This window comes from Pteronotus mesoamericanus, unplaced genomic scaffold (assembly GCF_021234165.1).
Source record: "Pteronotus mesoamericanus isolate MK-2021 breed Mesoamerican mustached bat unplaced genomic scaffold, CSHL_Meso_final contig_84, whole genome shotgun sequence".
NCBI lineage: Eukaryota > Metazoa > Chordata > Mammalia > Chiroptera > Mormoopidae > Pteronotus > Pteronotus mesoamericanus.
Window position 1 is genome coordinate 445,677 of NW_026555267.1, and position 22,586 is coordinate 468,262.

Consider the following 22,586-nt stretch of genomic DNA (forward strand, 5'->3'; position numbering starts at 1 on the left):
CTTTCAATAGTTTAAAGTTTTATCCTTAAAAAAATTAATTTGAGACCTTCAGAATTTCTGCTCTCTCCTTCATAATGCAAAATTTTGGCATTAACCTTTCACAATCCTTTGCATATTTTATTTTTAAAGCATATACATTATATCAAAAACACTCTTGTCATTTATGCTCATACAGTTATAAATAAATAAATGCTCAAGTTATGGCTGTGATGGCTAGCATTAAATCACTGTGCAAATGCTTATGCCTTGGTTTATGAAAGTAGTAATTCATTGTGGAAACTCCACCCCCACAGCATGTGGCAGCACTAAAGTGGCAGCCCTCTCACCCTGTGACTCCCTCCACTGAGTGAGGATGTAGAGATCAGGACCTAATTGTCAACAGCCAACCTTAAAAGGTGTGCGTGGGGGGTGGGGGGGAGACAAGTAAACAGCAGCATATGCTAAATTGATAGCCATTATGGGTTTCTAATATCCACAAATTACTTGCAGTACAATGAATAATTCTTCTGGTCTACACCAGAGACAGTATTCCATAAAAAACAAAACCTATAACCAATATGTTGCTATGATTACATGAACCTTTCAAAAACATATTCTTCAAGCATTTTTCAATAGAATTATTGGTTGAATCCCACCTGTACATTTTTTTCCACTTCAGATTCAGACTCTAATTGCAATTAATCTCCATTCATGCCCTGCTCTACTTGTCAGCAAACAAAGGTTCTGCTTTAGAAGGAGATCTGAAGACTTCAATTAAAAACAGTCAGCTAACAAGAAAATAATCTAAGCTAAAGGAAGGTGGCAGGTGCAGAAATGAGTTGTTTACCGAAGTGTCAGTTTTGAACAATAAAGAACTGCACATCAAAAATGTTGAAGGAGTGAATTTCATTGCAAGTCTCTGAAAATAAAAAGGAATTTTCTACCAAGGCTGCACACGAAATGGAAATATGGTTTAACAAGCTTGTAAAATAGGTTTCCTCTAATAAAATGACAAATACCAATAAAAAGAATCACTTTGTATCTTTAAATTTAAATGCAAGGGCAGAATTAAACTTTGCCATAGTTCCCTCTCTCCTGGAAATGAAACATTTACAGCCTTTCTTTCTACATCAAATAGTAAAATATAGTAACCCGAAGGCAGGGGGAAGGCTGGATGGCTTCTTCTTAGACACCCAGATGATGCTCTTTTAACCTGCACACACTTTCCTACTCTGAAGTTTTACATTTATTCAGGTCATAGATTTTAGAAACTTCGCTTCAGAAGAAATACCTACTTGACAGCTTTTACATAGAAACAATCCAGAATGGAAACAGTGCTACAAACAGAGACCAAAAGGACTTCCCAAATATTTGATTAGGAGGCATTTATACCAAGATAACAAGGTAATGGAGATATAAAACCAATTAAGTCGAGAGAAACTGGAAGAAAAAAAAATACCCCTTGCCAAAAGTATGACCTGCCCAAAGCAGGCCATCTGTTAAATATGTGTCAAAAATGTCACTGCGATGCCAAAAGGCTTAATTCTGAGCAGTTCCCTCCTGGGACCCTTTTGCCAGCACAGAGTCCAGGCCTGTCTTTCCTGCCAGGTCAGTTACAGAAAAGCATGTAACTTTCACCAGAAAGAGTGTGAACTAAGCAGATGCTGTTGTCCATGAGCAAAGAGCCTCTTTGGAGTTGGAAGGATGTGTTGAGTGTTCGTGAGCTCGGCCTTAGCTCTTACAGGGACTGCTTAGGCATTAGAATTGGCAGGTGAACGAACACATCGGGGCACTTCTAGACGGGAAGTAATGGCATAGTGAGGGTCGCCTGCCTGGGTGGATAACGGGACCCCAGAAGTCCGAAGGCTGGCGAAGGGAGGCCGGGGTTCGCGCTGACAGAAACTCACATAAGCCCCCAGGCCTTGAGCGCAGGGTCCCAGGAGCCCCTCCCAGCCCCCTTGTGAGCCTCGAGGAGCTCTAAGCGGGAGGGCGAGGGTCTCCCGTGACAGGTGCCAGTTACCTGGGTTGGGGAGGGAGGAGGGCGCGAACCTACAGACCGGAGGAAGTGCTACGGAGAAAGGGACACGCTGAAGGCCAGGCTAGGTGGCACGGGACGGCGGGGACCAAGATCCTGGCCTGAAGTTGTTCAGAAGCCCGGGAGGTTAAGGGGGGCGGGGGGCGACGCCCTGAGAAGAAAGGATGTGGAACTGAGGGGACTGAAAGGCCCGCTGAGGTGGTAGCGTGAAAACCTGGCTTGGCAGGACTGAGGACTCTAGAAGCCTTGAGGTTCTAGAAGGCGGTGGGTGATGGAACTGAAAAGGAAGCCCAGCCTCGAGAGGCGCTGGCATCTCCTTTCCTGTCTTCAGCTCAGCCCTGGAGGGACTTCCCGAGGGCCGGGGCGTTACCTGCCAGGAGCCAACGGATCTCCTCGGGGAGGACGGCGGCGGCCTGCATTTGGCGGGGCGGTGGGGGGGCCGAGTGTGAGGCGGGAGAGGAGCCGTGAAGGCCTGGTGCCCGGGACCGCGCGCAGGAAGGCAACGCGCGGCACGGCGGAGGCACCTGTACCTCTGTTGCCCGCGCCGCCGTCGCCGCTGGGCCGAGCCGCAGGGCGGGGCCGCGCTCAGGAAGTGGCGCGCGCAGCGGGCGGGGGGCGCCCTGGGGCGAGAGGGGACACCTGTCCGCGGTGCACGCGCCGCCCCCGCCCGCGCCCTGAGGGAGAAAAGCTGGGGGAAGCTCTCCCGGGCGGGGTCCAGGCTGTGCCCCTGCAGACCCTCTGCTGAGACAAAATGAGTAATCGCGACCCCAAGGGACCTTGCCTCTTGGAAACTTCGCATCCTAAGCACTGAACAGTTGACCTCAAGGGGCAAGTGTAAAAGCCATATTGTCCGTAATGGGGCACGGGGTGGGGGTGGGGGGGCACAGGAGAGTAGAATCTGGGGAAGAGGTTGGTCCCCGCCCAGTCTAGCCGCACTCAGTTGCCAATCCAGTCCCCGTGTCCACACCCAGAACGAGCGCAGAACGTTCGCTCTTGCAGGCAAACCAGGCCATTTAAAGGGAATGGCTGAAAGTCCCAATACGTAATACAAAGCCACCAACATTTAGGAGAGTCAAAGTGATGGACACAGGGAGCAGAAGTGACCCTTTCAGACTAGGTCTGAAAGGATGTGAGGAATGGAAGGGGTGGCCCGGGGGGAGGGGAACCCAGGCTTTTCCCTCTAAGAGCTGACAAAGAGAGGAAAGTGAAGGACAAGATCACAGATAAGGGTTTTGTCCCTCATTCACAGCACGGCAGGTGTCAATGTCCTGGTGTGATGCCCGCTGGAATAGTCCAAGATGTTACCACTGGGGAGAATGGTAGGCAGGATCACTCTGTATCATTTCTCATAACTTCTATGAATATGCACTATCTCAAAACTTTATTTTTTTTTTAAGTACACTAGACCAAGTGCCATGAGGAAAGTATAAAGTGCCCTTGACGTTAGAAGGGGGGAGGTGAGTATAAGAAAAGGACGGAAGTGCTGTGTATATGTGTTTAATGGCTCACGTGGCGTTTGAGATGGGGGTTGAACACCCCAGCCCTTGAAGTGGCAGGAGGCCTTTCCAGGTGGAGGACCCAGCATAAGCAAAGATCGGAAAGCCTCCTGACTGGGGAACAGTTAATAACCCTCTTTTACTGGGTTGTATCGGAAAAGTATGGTTGTCAAGAAAACAGAAGCACTGTTGTGAAGGGACTTGAAGGATGAGGTTTGGAGCTCAGTTGAATGGGCACTGGGGAGCCCCGGACAAATTTTGAACTGAGGAGTGACCGAACCTCAGCCCCGATACAGCGTGTGATCTCGCACATCTCACTCCACCCCTACGCTTTTCCTTCTCTGCAAAAAATGGAATTTCTGCTATCAGGCTCCACCTACAAAGGATGTGGGAGGGACTGCGGGTGGTAAGAGAGGACACAGGGAAAAGATGGGTGAATTGGTTTTTACAGCAGGTTTGGGAAAATAATGATGCACATAACCATGGATAGGGGAAGAGAGCAGCAAGGAGAATCTGTCCAGAAGGAAAATGCATGGTAGCATGCCTGCCTCCTGGCACCGTTTCCCCTTCAGAGATACAGGCTCAAAGTTTGGGGGCTTGACCTTTCAAGGGGTAAAGTAGCTTTGAGCATCTTTACAGGTCTATGCCCTTCAGGGTCACACAGTCCCCCACAAGGAGGATATACAAGTATTGTAACTTTCTGTACTACGGTTGCAATTCTTCTCTAAATTTAGAGCTGTTGTAAAAAAAAACAAAACAAAACTGCAAAGGAAAGAAAGTCCCTTTTATATGTAACCTCAGCCCTCGGCCTTGCTTCCCCTCCCAGCAATGGAAGGAAATTTGACAACCACCCCTTCTTCTTTAAGGATATTTGTCAGATGCTATATAGGCTACAAGCTAATGAGTTGTTGGTTAAGGAGCCATAAACCCAGATAACTGCACATCTTCTCAGGCCTCGCTACCTGTCATAGCTTACTCATACTGAGGGATGCAGCAGAAACTCATGGAGCAGGTATTCTACATTCATTGTACGTGTTAGAGAGACGGGGGTAGATGGAGGTGCAGAGTTGGGTAGTGTGCAGTGGGTGACTGGCAGATTCCAATACGGCATTGTCATGTTGCATCAAGGTTTCTCATTGCAGACAGAAACCTGCCTCTACCCATGAGCGCAGCCCCCCTTAATCATCTGAGGAACCTGGTTCAGCAGTCAGCCTCACTCCTAATGACATTCTGTTAAATGGACAAATTCCTTTGAAGCCTTGTCCTTCTTTGAAATCCAATTTCGCAGGAAGCCAAATCTGATTGGGGGTAGCCATGGAAACCACACCAAGGAGTCTTAGAGGAGGTGGAGAGAGGCAAGGCAAAATGTGATAGTCAAGAGTCCTTTACTACTCTGTCGGAAATATCAAAGGGATCTGGAGAGGTTGGCAGCAGACGAGTCCCTGCCCGGGTCCTGTTCTGTGTGGCTGGGCACCATGTGGCTGTCATGAAAGTAAGCAGCCAGCTGTCTCCGCACACAGGCAGAAGGATGGAGCAGAATACACAAATCCCAGGTCTGTCTGCCTTTCTTTCCCTCCCCTCCCCCCAGCCCCAATTCCAGCAAGATCTTAGCATCTTCCCCCCCCCCCTCGCCGCCCCCCTTAGCTGCCTGGCCTTTAAAGACAAACAAAAGAATGACAAGGTTAAAATACAAGGCCCTCACAGATAAGAGGTCCTTTGGAGCAGAGGCCACAAAATTAATCTGAAATTCCTTGTAATTAGATAAGATAAGGGTATCTAAAAAAGATGCAGAGCAGGCAAGAATGGAGTCCGGCAGCACACAGGCAGAAAATATACTGCCTGGTCCATCAGGGCCCGTCACACACTGTCAGCAGACAGAAGACACAGAAAACATGGCCCACGCCAGCCTCTGGGCTGCTTGGAGATGCCATCTACATTTTCTCATGCCAGGTGGGCACTCACTAAATATGCATCCATGGGGTGTCCAGAGGGCTTAATCAGGAAGAAACAAGAGCATCTGGCACCCAGAGTGGCATGGGGTGGAAACAACTGCAAGCAAAGCAGGGGCCGGCTGGCATTGCTCCACCCTGGGCGGAATGGGTCTGGAGAGGAGACTCGGAGGGCAGGCTCTTGGGCTTCATTCTGAGCTGGCTATTGATCCCTGGATGCTGGGTCATGACACACAGCAGAACTGACGTCTGCCCTGTGGATGTGCGGCCACTGAATCTCAGCCCCTCAGTCCCAACCCCATCAACCGGGTTTATTGACTCTTTTATTGACAATGCTGGGGCCTAATGAGGACAAGAGCTGCACACTTCATTAAGGGCTATGGAAGGAGAGATGATGCATCCTACCAGTGCCAAGAACCAGGCTCACTGCGTGCTTTGCAGGGCCTCAGAACCCAAGCCTCATACCATCTCAAGGCAGAGGAGACAGACACAAGATGCTCACAGGTGCATCACTTTGAGGGTCTTAAAATTCAGGGTTTCTACAGCTTGCCAGGAGCTTTGCTCTTACTAATTAGCTAACCTTTAGACTTAGGAAGTTCCTATTACACATACATTCACACAAAGGCACTTCTATGGTCTCCCCTTCCAGCTCATACTCCTAGATCCTCTGCACTAATTCAGCAAAACAGACAGCTTCTCCTGCCATGTCAAGGAACATTCCCAAAGCAGGTTCTCAGGGAGGCACAGGCTCAAAACCACAAGGAACTATCAAAACTCAAAGGAGTCTTTGCGGTGATCAAATTTATGTTAAGGAACAGACCCAGTGCTCTGTCCAGGGCCATTCAGCTCATCAGGGGCTGCACTGGCATTAGAATCTTGGTTTTCTAACACTGGTCCAAAGCTCTTACAGAGCTAAACACTGGAGCTGGATAATTACAACCCAGGGATCACCGAGCAGCTCTGTGAAGCAATCATTGCTGCGCCCCCTCCATCTAAATAGTAACATTCCTTTCTTTGTTCCTTATCTTATCGTTCTATCAATACCTTTATTATTTTCCCTATGTTCTCCAATCAAATTTTTTTTTTGTATCTTCTTTGCCTGTTTCTTAGACCACATTAGACATCCCTCATGGGCACTGCTGAGCCCAGCAGAAGCCCTAAAGACCACAGAGGTTGCTGACTCTGACATTCTCTGTCTTTGATTGGTTCTCTTGGGTAATCTGAAGTGGGGGGGGGAGGGTGGCATGCAGAATGTGTCAGCTGTGGCCAGATGAGGCTGTGTACTCTAAGTGAGATGTGCAGCAGTCTACGAGGTTCATCTGCATGAGAGGCAGGTGGGGCCAAGGTAAATTTTATAGGCTAGATTATTTGCAGACTTGACAACTTTGGAAAACTATATAGAAGTAACCATTTCTTTTGCAGTGATTAAGGAGATTAAAATAAATAATAGAGAGAATAAATTTCTAAGGTTGAACTGGCTTTCATTGGTTTCTTTTCATCTGTTATTTCAAAAGGTAAAAATTTAAGCTCCCTAAACCCCTTCTTTTATTTCTGCCCTTTCTTCCCCCTCACTTTCTTTTGGGTCTTAGAATTCAGGGTTAGGACAGGAAAGTTCAAGGCAAGAGAAGGGACAGCTATTGAGAATCTGGCAGAAAGCTCTGGCCTGCATGGCATACGCACACATGTGCTTTGGAGGAATACTCACATAAGAGAAGCTGATGTAATCTGACCAGAATCAACAATGTTCACAAATACCAACAGAAGCACAGCCTGGATTCAGAGATAACACCAGCAATGGCTGGTTTCAAAGTAAGCAAGTTTGTAAAAGTACCTTTCCCCTAATGTACATCGACATGAAATGAGCTTTAAGTCCCCCTAAAATGCTCTTTTCTTGTCTTCAGAATTGTGTTAGTATTCATTTGGGTTTTTCCGTTTCTAAATGTCTGTTCTCAAACATCCTTGGGCTTTGTTTCCAGCAGCATTTTCTATCAATGTAAAACCATGCTCTGATTTATATACAAGGCAGCACTTAGTCCTTGTGTGCTTCTTTCAGGCTTCACTTTTCCTTCTTTTCTAAAGGATGCATTGTTCCCCTTCTCATTCTTCCACTCGAATTCATGATCCCATGCTTTTCGATCTTCAGTCTCACATTCTTTTTCATCTTCAGTCTTTCCCTCTGTTTGCTAACATTCTTGGTCTCCTCTATCCTATAAACAAAACAAAACAGAAAGAAAACCTTCTTCAACACCACTACCTTCTCCAAATCTCACCTTTTCTTCTCCTTCCTTTCCCCCTTCGAGTCTCATGTCTTTTTCTTAGTTCCCTCTCCTTGCCTGCCTCTCTTTGCACAATTGAAGTGACTCCCAAAGGCATCAACACTCTCCTTTCTTCTCAACTCTTTGGTGTTTCCCAACCTCTCTCTGCAGCATTAAGTGCCCTTGACCACTTGCTCTTGCTTTAAGTACCCAACTTCCTTGGCACTACCCTGCTCTGGTCTTCTTTCTGGTCTCTGAACTATTGTTTCTCTGCTCCCTTCTTTGGTTGTGTTCATTTCCTCTTCTAGTTTCAGGTACTCACAAGTTTTACATTTGCCTTTCTCCTTCCCACTCCCTCTCCATCCCTCTTCTCTGAGTCTTCAGTGGTTTCATTCACTCACCATTCCAACTTTCTCCTTTATTCAGTTTACTTTTCTAATTTATATCTCTGTCTCGCATTTTCACCTGGATAGCTGAACAATTCCACAAACTTGTTATTTCCTCTTCCCCCAATCCTTGTAATGGCAACAAAGCTCAGTGAAAAGGGCGTGAGCTTACGTGTCAAAAAAATGTGGATCTCAATTCTGCCTCAGCCACCTAATACCAGCTCTAAGACTCTGAACAGACCTCTACAAGCCTCAGTTTCCTCATCTGTAAATTGAAGATCGTAATTCCTACCTTACAGGGTAAATGTGTTTGCAGTATATGGTATGTGCTCAATAAATTTTAAGAGGTATGAAGGAATTGCTATTCTCCAGAAATTGAAACTCAAAATGTAGAACTCATCTTGGATCCCTCCTCACGCTCGTTCCACATATCCGCCAGGCCTGCCAGTCTTACCTCTTCACCATGGTTTTGCGTTCTTACCCTCCTTTATATCTCAGTGTCACCACTTTGGGTTGGGTTCTCATTATCTCTGTTGAGAAGTGATATTGACATGCCTTCCAATCCATTCTGTGGCATCCATGCCACTCCTCACCCACGTTCCAGAATTCACATCCTCAGTCACGGTCCTGACCACACAAAGAGGTGATAGAGTGTAGTGGTCCTAAAATTAGATAGTCCTGTGCTCAAATCTGTCGCATGTCTGCTTTGACCTTGAGTGAGCTATGTATTGTCTCCATGCCTCAATTTCCTCATCTATAAAACAGCAATACTAACAGGGTTTTCAAGGTGGTTGTAAAAATTCAAAAAGTGAATGTATATCATATTTATAACTGCATGCAGTATGGTAGGCACTTCATAACTGTTAGCTATTATCTCCACATTCCACGCGACAACTAGCATCCGGGAGGTACTCAATAACTATATATTCTGAATCATCCCTAATCTCTCCCTTCATCCTCCTTGCTCACTATAAAGATATATCTGAGGAGGGACTGGTCAACATATGGGTGTCATTTGTCTCCAAAGACGAGAATTTTTCTCCTTTATGAAGGTAACTTGCCTTTAAAGAGATAGAAAGAGTGGCCTTGGCTTCCTTGGTACTAGGCTCTAACAAATTGGGGAATCAGCCTGCCGATTTCCCCAGCCCACCTCCAAAGACTTCCTCCCTGCCTATCCATTCTGGAATATCTGTAGTGTTCTCCAAACCACATGGGGAAAACACTCATTTGGAAGGCATGAGATATTAACTCCTCTTTTCACTCCTTGTGGCAGAAACCAAGTTTCCACTATAAACACAGCCTCCAGAAAGAACCAATCAGAAGGCCGATTATATCCCAGGAGTCAGTAGCCTCTTTCATCTGGAAGGCTGCCAGCAGGGCTAAACCCTACAGAAAGCTGTGGTGGGGGAGGGGGTGACGGGGAGGAGTGATGGCCTAGGGATAAGGCAAGCAAGAAAGAAAAAAGGAATAGCAGAAAACGAATGAGAAACCAGATGAAAAAAGTGAAGAAACAAAGAAATAGAAATAAAACATAAGAAGAAAATGAAGAGGTTTTCATAGTTTGGAAGATCAGAAACTAAATCAAACAGATCCACTCCATTTCCCAATTGTAATTTCAGGATATACCATGTTCCACCCCCAAGGACATTGAGAAGCTTCAGGGAGTGGCTGTAAATTCTGAAAGAGAAGTGCCTGTTAGAGATCCTAGCCGTTATTATCTGCTGCTGTACTTTTTAGCATATGCACTATCAACACAATGACACGTCTTATTGAGTAATATGTGATATTCCGCATCGTAGGACTATTGATGCAGAATTTTCCTTTTCAGAGCTCAATATCACAATCAAAGCCTGTTGCTTCACATCATTGAGGCCATCCACTTAATGACAAGTTGTAAGATGCATATTGCAGAATATTCATGTTCATTTTATGCTCACAGTGCTTAAAATCTCCTCTAAACAGCCTCTGCTCCCAGCCTATTAAGGTGCCTGTGTTATCTACACTCCATTCAATGGTGTGGAAATAATTGTCTTGAGACTAAAGAAAAAATTGATGGTCACAAGCCGAGTCAGCACTTGTGTTCTTTTCTTACTCTGTTGAATCAGGTGTTATTTACCTCTCCCAACACCTGGGACTCCTGATAAGTCACTCCCCTGGTAGCTTTTTCCAGGACAGTGCTGTGGGGTCTTTGGGAGAAGCAGGGATCCTTCATAAACCCTATTGTTATCAGCACAATTCACGCAGTTACCAGATGTGCAAAATCGAAACCACCAAAGGCACTCAGGCAGAGGGGGCTTCTGCAGCTCTATCTGGTCGCTCTGAAATATGCTCACGAGTCGGAGAAGGTATCAGAGAAAGAAGGGCTCCACCAACCCCAGGTTTATGTACTTGTAAGAAGACATTCGTGTTCTGACAAAATTGGGGTGCTTTTTGGTTCTCCTTATCTACCATTCCAGCACCTCCATCCCAGAGCCCATCTCCCTGCAAACTTGGCACTACTAAGAAGGCCTGTCTGTTAGGGACAAGTAGCCCTTTTCTCCATCTCTTGCCTTCCTCTTATCTGTGGGATGAAGCACCAGGATGCAGGCTGGTGAAGGAGAGCAATTGCCCCTGGCAGCTGATAGTTCGGGAACAGGGCCTGCGACTTTGCCTTTAAATTCAACCACACACACAGACAACACCCTGGCAGCATGAGAGGTTTCCATGGTGACAGAATGCAGGCCATGACCTCTGTAAATGTAATCAGAGCACTGGGATTGGTATGTGAGACAGGTTTAATTTCTCCTTCGGTGGAAGCTCTGTGGTCCAGGCCATACATAGGCTTCATATGTTGACAGACAACCTGTTATCTTCGCCAGGGCAGCTCTGCCCCAGAGCAGCTTCCTCCACCGTCTGAGCAGGCAGCAGGATGTAAAAGGTCACTGGGGACTGGAACAGCAGTCATATCAATACCTGGCATTCCTTCCCAGAGTCCTCAGGAGGTGCAATTTTCCCTTATATGAGGAACTGCTGTGGAAGGGTCCAGTAAAAGCCAGACTAAGCCCTCAGAAGATGGGCCAAGATTTTCACCTCTGCTCTGCCACCAACAGTGTGACCTTGGGCAAGTCATTTAACCTCCAAGTTTCAACATCTCCACCAACGGGGGAGACTAGGGAAGAATGACTAGGGAAGAGAAGGCTGAGGCCTTCCAAAGTTTCCAGGAGATGTTACAAAATTATTCTTAACGAGGATAGATTTTGCAACCCCAGTGGAACCCTGTCCCAGAAAGTGAGTTTTCAATCTCACCAGTGCTAGTCAGCAGGGCATCTGTCCCCACTTCCGTGGTCGTCAGCAGAGTGTGCAGGGATTGCCACTGAGGGCCTCGGCGGAATTTCCTCACCTCACTCCTGACATAGAAACAAAACCAGGATGCGATTTTTTTCCTGAGCTGGTGCAGAGTAGGAGACCGGAGTTTTGTACTAAACTGATGGGAAACAGAGGTTCAGACAGAAATGAAAAAATGTGCCTGTGACTATTTTTATAACTGACAATTTGTATTGTACTTCCTAATCCCTTCACCTTTTTCATCTCTCCTGCAAAACCCCTCCCATCTATCAACTGTCAATTTGTTCTTTGTATCTATAAGTTTGTTTTTGTTTTGTTTGTTTACTTATTTTGTTTTTTTAGATTCCACATATAAATGAAATCATAAGGTATTTGTCTTTCACTGTCTGATTTACTCTACTTAGCATAATACCCTCTAGGTCCATCCACGTTTTCACAATTGGCAAGATTTCCTTTTTTATGGCTGAGTAATAGTCCATTATATATATGTACTCTATAGTCAATAATATTTTAATAACTATGTATGGTGTCAGATGGGTAGTAGGCTTATCTGGGTGATCACTGTGTAAGTTATATAAATGTCTAATCACTACACCAGAAACTAATATAATATTGTGTGTGTGTATATATACATATATATACACACACACAATATGTATATATAACTGTAATTGAAACTGTTAAAGTTTATCTAGAAAGAAAAAGAAATGGAGCAATGTCAAAGGAGGAGCCCACAGTCTCTTTCCTTGAACTCCCCTCAGCCTCAGCAAAAAGCAGCTCTGGCCGTTTCAAGGCATGCTTCTAATTCCATTTGCTAATGCAGATGCAGTGTCGGCAGACTTCAGTTATCAGACACACTGCTTCTCTGATTTCTTTTATTGCTCCAGTATAATGCCCTGAAATAAATAACAAGGTTTGGGCTAAGAAGAGATTCCTAAGGCTGTATGGCCCATTTTTCTTCCCAAAGGGAGCTGGTCCATGATATTCTCCTTTCAGAATCCCAACAAAGAATTTCAAAATTTCAGAAATAGAAGGGACTTTAGAAACCCCATAACTTACAGGGAAAAAACTGAGGCCTAGACTGGAGAAGTGATGCGCCTGAGTCACAGAAAATGAACGGCAGAACCACAAAGGTGCCAGGGCCCCACTCTGTTCAGCGTCCTGAATGCTTTTGAACCTCAGGCTGAATCAGAAAGGAAGTGGGGGAGGATTCAAAAGTGGTTGTTGAACATTAGAATCAGGAAATGGTGATTTGGCTGTATCTATAGATAATAGCATTACCACTTCCTGTGTTAGCTGATGCTAAATGAGGGAAGGCTATGGGAGATTCTGGAGTAGACAATATGACAGTTAAGTGACAAGACTGTGGACTTCCACACAGTTGTTCCCACCCAATCCACGTTGTTTCTCTCAGGTCACTGAGGGGAGCACAAAGCTGATTGTTCAGGGGGTTTATTGGTTGGTGTCCAAAACAGAATCACGGAATCAAAGAATAATGGAGTTTAGAGGGACTCCAAGAGGATATCTAGTTTGGTATCATTCATGTCTTCTGGTAAATAAACCATCTAAGACAAGTGTCAATAATTTGATTGTCTTTCCTTTCTATTAAAGGAAATGAGGAAATAAGGTTTGTTTCAGCTCTAACATCCAGAATTCCATGATCTCTAAAAGTGAAGACTTCCCAGCCTTTTCCCAATATCTTTTTACAGTATTTGATTACACAAGTGGTAATACACATCTTGTAAGAGCTCATTTTCCCTTGCCCAAGCTTTGATCATCATTGTGGCAAACACCAAGGGTATGTCCTTCTCCCAGACGTTACATGGATTTCAGATCAGAATTGGCACGTGCAAGAAACTCCTTCTAGTGTTTCAGGAAGGAAAAGGAGGAAACCTGTTATGGTTTACTCATGTTGGTCTAAGTTGTTAATATTCCAGCTAATAGGATAACTTGAGGCAGGGTGGGCGTATTGTTTGGAGTCAAGGTTACAGGCTCAGTCCTCAGTGGACCCATCAGCTTCACAAGAAAAGGAAAAAGGAAACAAAACACAACAAACTATTTCTATTCCTTAGACCTTCTTAACCATAACTGCAAAATGGCCTTGGCTATTCCTTTAGTTACAAAGGGAATCAGGAATGCCATTGTGGATTCCTTCTTTCACTTATTCATTCAACATTTATTAAGCCCCTACTATGTTCAAGACACTAGGACACAAACATGTAGAGACAATAGAGTTGCCTGCAAAAACCACATGACCTGGTATTCGTTAACTATTCCCATCTTCGTGGTTGGTCTCCAACACATGACCTACTATGCTATGTTAACATCATCTTCATGCCAAATGACAATGTGATGTTCTTTAGCAACCAAATAGTTGCCTGTTTAATGCTTCAGTATTTACTGAGTGCCCAAAAATGTTCAGTGCCAAAACAGAGGTTCCCAAACAAATTCTCAATTAGTGTTTCATGTGGACCATGAGATGCAGGCTAAGGTCCATCCTATACAGAGACAGGATGGCCAATTGACCTCATGATGTGGTTGGAGGGATATTCTAAGTCCATCTGTTTCCAAATATCTTTCTCATTCTGATGTGCTGCAGTGCTTAAACTTTTTTTGCCAGAACGGTCTTAACTTTGATTAAGGTATTGCCTACAGCAAGACTGAGTGAAAAGGAGCATACTCAATCAATTTCATTTCAGCAGACATGAACTGAATACCTGGTAAGTGTCAGGAACAGTGTCAGGGAGTAAAAATGCATAAATAAACAGGACACAAATTATCTGGCAGTGCTAACATGTTGCTACATTTGTACTCTTTATCCCATTAATACACATCAGTTTATCAGATTAGTAGCTGTCCTGAGAGGCTGATATAGGACATGGGCAGGTAAATTTTGATAGGATATGAAAGCAGGAAATGTCTAGGACACTGAGCACTACCCAGGAGAATTCAGGCCTGGGTGAATATTAACACCAACTTGAATGACGGGGTATCAAGAGATATGGAGAACAAAAGGGATCTGAAGACAAGAAATTTTTATTTCACAATATTTTCCCTAGGATCTCTGATCTTCCCTCTCGAAGCTTCCCATCTTTGGTCAACCATACTAAATTCCTGACTCAGATCTGGGCTTCCTCAGTGGCTTCTCTTTTTGCCAATAGACGTTCTAGTGTGATTTCCCAGTACTAGGTGAGATTAATTTAGCAGTTTGTCTCAAAGTTCATTGAATCAACAGCTTCCATCTCTCAAATGCAATTTTCTCAGTCTCCTTTCTCCTTTCTTGTCTTTCGGATATTTCCAGGGTTTATTTTACAGATTTGCATCACTTCTCCCTCTGCCAACCCATTTGATTCTTTTTTGTTTGTTTGTTCTCTTGGCTCATTTTGAAAGCACCTACTTTTGCTATGCTGCACATGAGGTCATGAGGTGTAGCACATCTTCCCCTTTATCGGACAGAGACTTCAGTACCCCCGTGGGCTGGGCAAGGAGGGCTTACCAACAACCACATGCCATCTTCCACTCAAACTTCGCTACTGTGTCTGGCCCATCTTGCAGGCTTCACCCTTACTTTTGTAAATTTCCTTCTATCTACAATTTTGTCTTTTCAACAGCCTGAGTTTTTTAAGGGCCCTTTGTATTAATCAAGATTCTTTGGACTGTAAAAGACAGAAACCCAAATCAGGTAGTCTTAGACAAAAACGGAAATTGTTACCAAGATTCCAAGGAAGGATTGGATAATTGAAGACAGAATGGCAGGAATATAACTAGGCCTTAAGTACAACTGATCTGTGAGTCCTGGATTCCGTTGTTTCTTAGGTCATAGGTCAGCTGTGGCCACGGGGGCAGTGTCACACAGGAACATAGCAGCTCCTACAGAAACCAAGGGGCTGGATATGGGGGAGAGAAGACATCCCTAGATGCTACAAATTGCTACTTCTAGAATTAGATAAGGTTACTGAACAGAAAAAGGAATCTATCCATTACACTGCTTATTCTTCAGATCTGCCTGTATACGCCTGAATCACTGTAGAAGAGGTTGAAATTCTCACAGGACTTCTAGGCCCTTGAAAATCAGAGATGTGGTCAGAGAGAGAGTTTAGATCCTCATCACTCTCTGGAGACTTAGTTCTAGCCTGACCGGGACTCTTCAATACTTGATGCTATGTTTTTGGCTGTGTCATGTGCAGGGTGAACCCAGAATCCAGAAATAACGACTTGTCCCCTTCTTGGCCAACCCCCCTTCCTTCAATCTTTTCTTAGTTCAGTAAATGGCACTGGATAATCCAATAGTTCAGTCTGGAAACCTGGACCCAAAAACCTAGCACGTGAATCATCCCTTTGTCCAGCATATCTGCACTACATATGCTACTGGTCATTAGTCACTTAGTAGCTATCTAGGTTATCAGATCTACTGTCAAGATATCATAGTGCTTGTGTTCAAGTAACCCTTATTTTACTTAGTAATAACCCCAAAATGCAAGAGTAGTGATGGTGGCAACTTGGATATACCAAAGAAAAGCTGTAAAGTGCTTCCCTTAAATGAAAAGGTAAAAATTCTCCACTTAATGAGGGAAAAAAGTCATATGGTGAGGTTGTTAAGGTTCACAGTAAGAATAAATCGTCTGTCTGTGAAATTGTGAAGAAGGAAAAAGTAATTCATGCTAGTTTGCTAAGAGAAAAAGAGAGAGAACACATTTATAAAACTTGTATTACAGTATAGTTATAATTTTCTATTTTAGTAGTAGTTGTTAATTTTTTACTTTGTCTGATGTACAATTTAAACTTTATCATAGGTTTATATAGGAGAAAACATAATATATTTAGGGCTTGGTACTACCCACTGTTTCAGGCGTCCACTGGGGGGGGGTCTCAGAGTGTATCCCCCGCAGATGAGAGAGGCTGCTGTGTTCTCTACCACCTTTAGTCTCAGACTTCTTTTAGTTTCTCAGTGAGCCACACTCTCTTCCACTTTCATTTTTTCACATGTACTGTTCCCTCTCTCTGCAACACTCTTCCTCCCACCCTTCATTCAGCTAACCCCTAATCATGCTTCAAGTCTCAGCTGAAACATCATTTCCTTTGGTAACCATCGTTGGGTCCCTCAGCTGGCTTGTTTCCCTCGCATCCATTCCTGTAGCATTTAGGACCTGTCATTCAGAAGTCATCCCATCTGTAATTACTTACCTACCACCTGTCTTCCTTCTCAACTGCAAGCTCCCTGAGGGTTCAGACATTTCCTGTTTTGTTCACCACTGTATGCCCAGCGCCTGCTATGCATAGTAGATCCTCGGCAAATGCCTACTGCGGAGGTGCTGCAAGGTAAGACTATAGGGTATTTTTTTTTAATATTTTTTATTTTGAAATCATTGCAAACTTACAGAAGAATTAGCAGAATACCTAGCACTCTTGTATATCATTTACCTAGATTCATCGACTGTTAACTTTTGCCACATTTGCTTTATTATTTTCTATTTATGTAAATTTACATTTTTTTCTGAATCATTTGAGAGTAAGTTGCAGACACCATGATCCTTTCTCCCTAAATATTACAGTAGTACTTCTTAAGAATGAGGACATTCCCTTCAATAATGTCCAGTACAGTTACCAAAGTGACGAAAGTTAACAAAGATAAGTGAATTCCAATTCTCTCTCTCTCTCTTTTTTAATTTTATTTATTTATTTATTTATTTATTTATTTTTGAGAGAAACAAAAAGCCTTGGGGATGGGTGGTCGTTCAGGATTAAGTGCCTGCATTCACAGGGTCACCTCCCTTTCTCCTTCCTCTCTCTCCGCCTCTGCTCTCATTAAGGGATCCTTCGAAAATGGAAACTGGGGTCTGGAAGGCAATGCCTTGCTGGTTGTGTCTGTTGTTCTCTTTGTGCCCCTCATTTGCTTCAGTAACTTCTCTGCACCCATGTCCCTAGCTCGCGTCACCCGTAGTCCTGTGACACGAGGCTGGGAGCCTCTTGAGCTGGACGGCTTGGTTCCACGGGGCCCCAGAAAGAGGAGGAAGCCCAGTCCACCGGAAGTGGGAGTTGGAAGGAAGGCGAAGGCACAGGAAGTAGGAAGATGACTCCCAGAACTCATAATCACAGATGGGCATTTCAGAGTCTCCGTGAAGGGAAGAAGACAAGCCGTGGGGGAAGAGTAAGATTTGCACACCTTGGGTCCTCGGACCATCCTGCTCAGCTGAGTGGAATACCAAACAAGAGTGTCTCAGAGCTGCACTTCACCTCAGCCAGGCAATCGACAGGAGAAGCAGCGAGCGAGACCGACAGACTGTCACTGGCAAAATGAACTGTCACCTCCCATTTTTCAGAGGCGCGGCGGGATGAATTGCAGCCTTGAACCGTGCGGCCCGCTGCTGATTGAGTTCCGCTGTCTTAGAACCCCTTCGAACAAGGCGAGTTCATTTCAGACTGACGTCCCACCGCTTATCAATTGAGGCGCCAGTAAAATTAACCGCTTCGGAGCTGATTTGTTCCCTCCCCCTGCTTGGATTCCACATCCAGAAAGGTCACCAAATAAATCTCTTTGGGTCCTGCTAGCATCATTTGCAGCTTGGAGTCGGCGTCTCAGAAGTGGAGACTGAGCCAAACGTGGCCCAGGACTGAAAGTTTGCCGAGGCCGCCTCACAGCCAAGTGACCCGGGCAGCGGTGTGACAAGCCAGGCCTTTGCTAGCTCTGCGTTTGCCCACATCAGGTTCTCTCCCAAGAAGAACTATGGTGGAGTAGGATTGGGTAGCTGAGGATGGAGGTGCTACAGAAGACCCCCTGGTCTTTCATAAGAGACGTCTCTGTGCACTGTTAAGCTTCACCGAATGTTTCTGCACCACCCCCCTCAAATGCATATGTTGAAATCCTAATCCCCAAAGTGATTATGTTTGGAGGCGGCACGTTTGGGAGGTAAATAGGGTCAGATTAAGTCATGAGGGTGAGCCCCTCAACATGAGATTAATGCTGTTATAAAAGAGGGAAAGGTGTGAGATCTTTCTTTCTTGGCCATGTGAGGCTACAGCAAGGAGAAGGCAGCCATCTGTAACCCAGGAAGAGGGTTCTCAACAGGAACCAGACCACCGGGCACCCTGATCCTGAACTTCCAGTCTCCAGAACTGTGAGAAATAAATGTTTGCAGAGGCACCCAGTAATCTCTGGCATTCTGGTATAGCTCAAACTAAGACAACACCCTGAGGGCCTTACACATGGTATGTGCCCAATCAATGTCTATTAAACAAAATAAGACTTGATATTTGCTTGAGCATCAATGATTAGTTTGAAAAGTTTGAACAAGGAAGCATGAACAGGTCTTGGTGGGAAGTAAGGAAAAAAGGATATTCGTACAGGGGTATTTCTACTGTCACAGCCATTCACTGGGTCCCAGTCCGTGCTAGAAACCCTGTGGCAAGTTGAAATGCGGCTCTTTGGAGCAGAGTCTTCTGACTCCAGACGAAAAAGTGCCTTTTGTCCCCTGCCGCCCCTCCCACACACACGCATACATACACAGCTTTTCTGCTTACAAAGACCCACCCATCAAGTCTAATTAGCAAATCTTAGGGCTTCTCTCTTCCAAATCTGGGGCTCAAGGGGTTTCCTCAACATTTTTTTGAACCTCTTCTCCCCGCAAGACACTGTGGCAATGTTTCTTTCTGGAGATACAACTGAACATTCTCAGGGTGGTTTTTAAAGTCTGTACTCCCAGATACTCTCTACCTCTACCTGGAAACGTCTACTTCTCACCAAAGGCATCCCATCTCAGAGCGACAGGTTTCCCTTGGGAGACAATGCAGGAAAAAAAAAGAAAGAAAGAAAAAAAAGACTGTGAAGACTTCATACAGAAAAGCTGGTGCTCTCTTTGGCAAAGCATTGGGGTAAAGACAAAATGATGTTTATGCTCCAGCTACTATCTACCAGCTGGCCAAATTAGCAGGCTCTGCTGCCTGAAGAGAATGAGTCGACATTTTTGTTTTTATCCTAATGGTTTATTTATGTGTTTTCATTGGGAACTTTTGGCCCTACACCTGAAGCAAGAAGATCTAGTTTTGAAATCTAGCTCTATATTCCCTAGCTGTAGGACTTGAGCGAATTACTTAACTTACCTAAACCTCATTTTCCCTATCTATAAATCTACTCAGTTGTTAAAAAGTTCCAATAACTTCATGTATGTGAAGCCCTTATTAAACTACAAAGTTATATATGAATATTGGGATTTATTCATGTTAGTCTTAGCAACAAATACATATATTTGAAAATATATGTGTATATGAGAATATATATGACAATAAATAGATATGAGAATAAATGTCATACAATATCTCAGAATTTGATCCAGCAATTCTACCTCTAGGAATCTGACAAAAATGCTCACATATGTGCAAAAGGATGTATGTGCAAGGAATTTCAGTGCAACATGTTGAACAATTGAATATAAATTACATGTTGTCAATAGAGGATTGGGTAAATATATTATCATGCATATATAATATACAACTGCGCAGTGGTAAAAATAATAAGCTAAAGCGAATAAGAACTATGGTTGTTATAGTCATGCATCAGTGTCAACTTATATAAATTAACAGGTGTGGTTATCATTAGTTACTTGAGTGTTTATTAGATACTTGAGTCAAGAGGGAACATAGAAAAATACATCCAGCTAAACCTTGGGGAAATAACCTAAGCTTTAAACAAGATGGGATCATCCCACATGTAATAGTTGCATTTTCATTTACTATATCTTGGATATCTCTTTAGGTCAGTACTTTTTTACTTTTATAATTAAAAAAATTTGCATAATGAAACAGGCGATGGATTAGAAAGATAATTCCCTGGGTTAACTATTGCGAAAAGAAAGAAGATTTGTAGATAGCTTAAGTATGTTTGCAAGAATACAAACCTGTAACATTCTAGTAGAATAAGAGCAGCCTCTTATTGTAAGTTGAAACAACCCTAACTCAAGAATAAGACATCCAGCACTCTTGTCCCAGCTCTGCTATTAACTTACAACATGACATCAACCAAATTACTTATCTGGGCCCCAGCTTCCACATTCAGAAAATGAAAGTGTTAAAGTACATGTTCTCTGAGGTCCCTTCGAGCTGAAAATTTGATGGTTCTATGAAGTCACTTTTCAAAGATTTAATAAAGAATGTTTATATATAATAATAGTCTGGTCCTTTCTGGCACTAATAGGAAGACTTTAAACAGGCCTTAAATACTCAATTTATAATCCAGAGGAGCACACTAAGAATTTTTTTATTTAAATAAAAAGCTTCTTGCCCTCAAGGAAACTGTAATTTTAAAAGAAAATAGGACAGTTGAATTAATAGAAATACAGCAATACCAAGTTTTGCAAAAGGAACATACAAAGTGAGTTTGTCCAGATAAAGCAGTGGAACTTCAATTTATGTTCTCAGAAGCCCTAAGTTTCCCCAGAGGGGTTCCAAAGTTGCTTCAGGGATAGGCAGGGAGTGGAGGGAGCTGCCACCTCTCTATCCCTGGCTTAATCAGAGCTGTGTTCTTCTGTGTCATGTATCTAAGGAATCTAAGAAAGACTTCTAAAGAAACAGAACTGCAACAATAAAATTTTAAAATCTTCTGGCTTAGATGATTTCTAATGCCCATTCCACCTTTAAGGTTTCACAATTCTATGATCTAAGATGAATGTAAAGTAAGTTTTTATGTTCTACATTCAGTTTTGCATGTTCATGAGAAATTAACTTCATCAAGGCTAATGCTCCTGTAAAACAAATAATTATTTTGTAATATGAATAATGAACTCTGAATGTATCTATTTAACAGACTCAGATTTTTCTGTCCTGAATTTTCTGAACGTGAGGCACATAATTACAAAAGAATTGGATGGGAACATGAGGCAGGCAAAGGGTTATAAAAAAATCTGCAAGATCCCAGGGACACAAGGAAAAGCTGTTGGTTTCATCAGTGAGATAAAAGACACGGAACTAGAGTTGGAATTCCTGTTTCATAGACCAGTTCTTAGACAATACATGGAAATTGCCACAATTGCTAACTGCTTTCCATGTACTATTTTATTTAATCCTCCCAACTCCTTGAGACGGGTATTATTTTATTCCCATTTTACAAACAAGAAAGCTTGAACCAGGGATGTTAAGTATTTTGCTTAAGGCCATAGAGCCAGGGTTCAACCCCGGGACTGTGATAGCAGAGCCCATGCTCTCAGCCACCACGAGCTCTGCTCCATGCTGCCATTGGCAACTCACAGATGCTAGGCAGGCAGCTTGCCCTCCAACCACCGAAGAAATCAAATGGAACTCCGACTCCAATTCTTCTATAAACTTATTTTGCCTCATTATCCAATCACAGAGAAGGTTTTTCACTTCCCTTATCAAGGCTGGCCCTAGATAAAAATCGAGGTAGCTGCAGTTTGTTCACCCTCCCTCTTCCTGTATCAGCAGCTCCTTCACACAACGAAGAAAAGTATTCTCTTCCAGATTTGCTCTCTATCTTCCAAACCGATAACTAGTTAGCCTTACATCTGGTAATTGCTAATGAGGTTAGCTGGGGTTAATATGTTAGTGTAAGGCTCCTTTTAATAATGTGTTTTCACTTTAACTAGGAACAAGTCCTTGACCTAATATTAGGAACCATTTCTAATGGTGATTGCATTATGCCAGCATTCAGGAAGGCTGGGAGTTGGGAAATAATTGGCAGGAGGGTTTAAAAATGCCTATTTAGGAACTCCTAAAACCATACCACCCACCCTCCTTGTGTAGAAGACTAGAGCTAAAATGGCAAAGCATGTAGATGCTGAGTATATGTGGTCTCTACTGTAGCTAAATGAGTTGACCAAAGAAATAAACTTAGATCTGCTTCAAAAGTCTGAGGTTCTCCCACTGACCTTCAGGCCAGATTAGGGTCACCTGCATGACAGACTCCACCAAGGAGAAAGGAAGCAGCACTGTGATTGTTATGAGGCTAGGTTGTCAGCGATCTAGTAAGTCCCTTTTGCTGTACAGATCAGGAAACTGAGACCCAGAGAGACAGGTGCCTGTTTAAGACCATGAAGCCAAACCCAGGAATGGAGCTAAATACTTTATTTCCTTGTGTTAATATATATTTCCTTGCTTTTTAATTTATTTAAAGCACCATACACATTATTCTTTTTTTAAAAAATTTTTTGTAATTC

At 43.7% G+C, this 22,586-nt stretch overlaps 1 protein-coding gene across 1 annotated transcript in view; it reads right to left on the reverse strand.

Moving 5' to 3' along the window:
- The window catches only part of SKAP1 (src kinase associated phosphoprotein 1), a 263,878-nt gene extending 261,336 nt beyond the window's left edge, over positions 1–2,542 (reverse strand). Inside the window, exon 1 of the mRNA XM_054585348.1 lies at positions 2,385–2,542. Coding sequence (XP_054441323.1) covers positions 2,385–2,433 — 49 coding nt within the window. The 5' untranslated portion in view covers positions 2,434–2,542. The remainder of the gene's footprint in view (positions 1–2,384) is intronic.
- Positions 2,543–22,586: the final 20,044 nt, after the last annotated feature.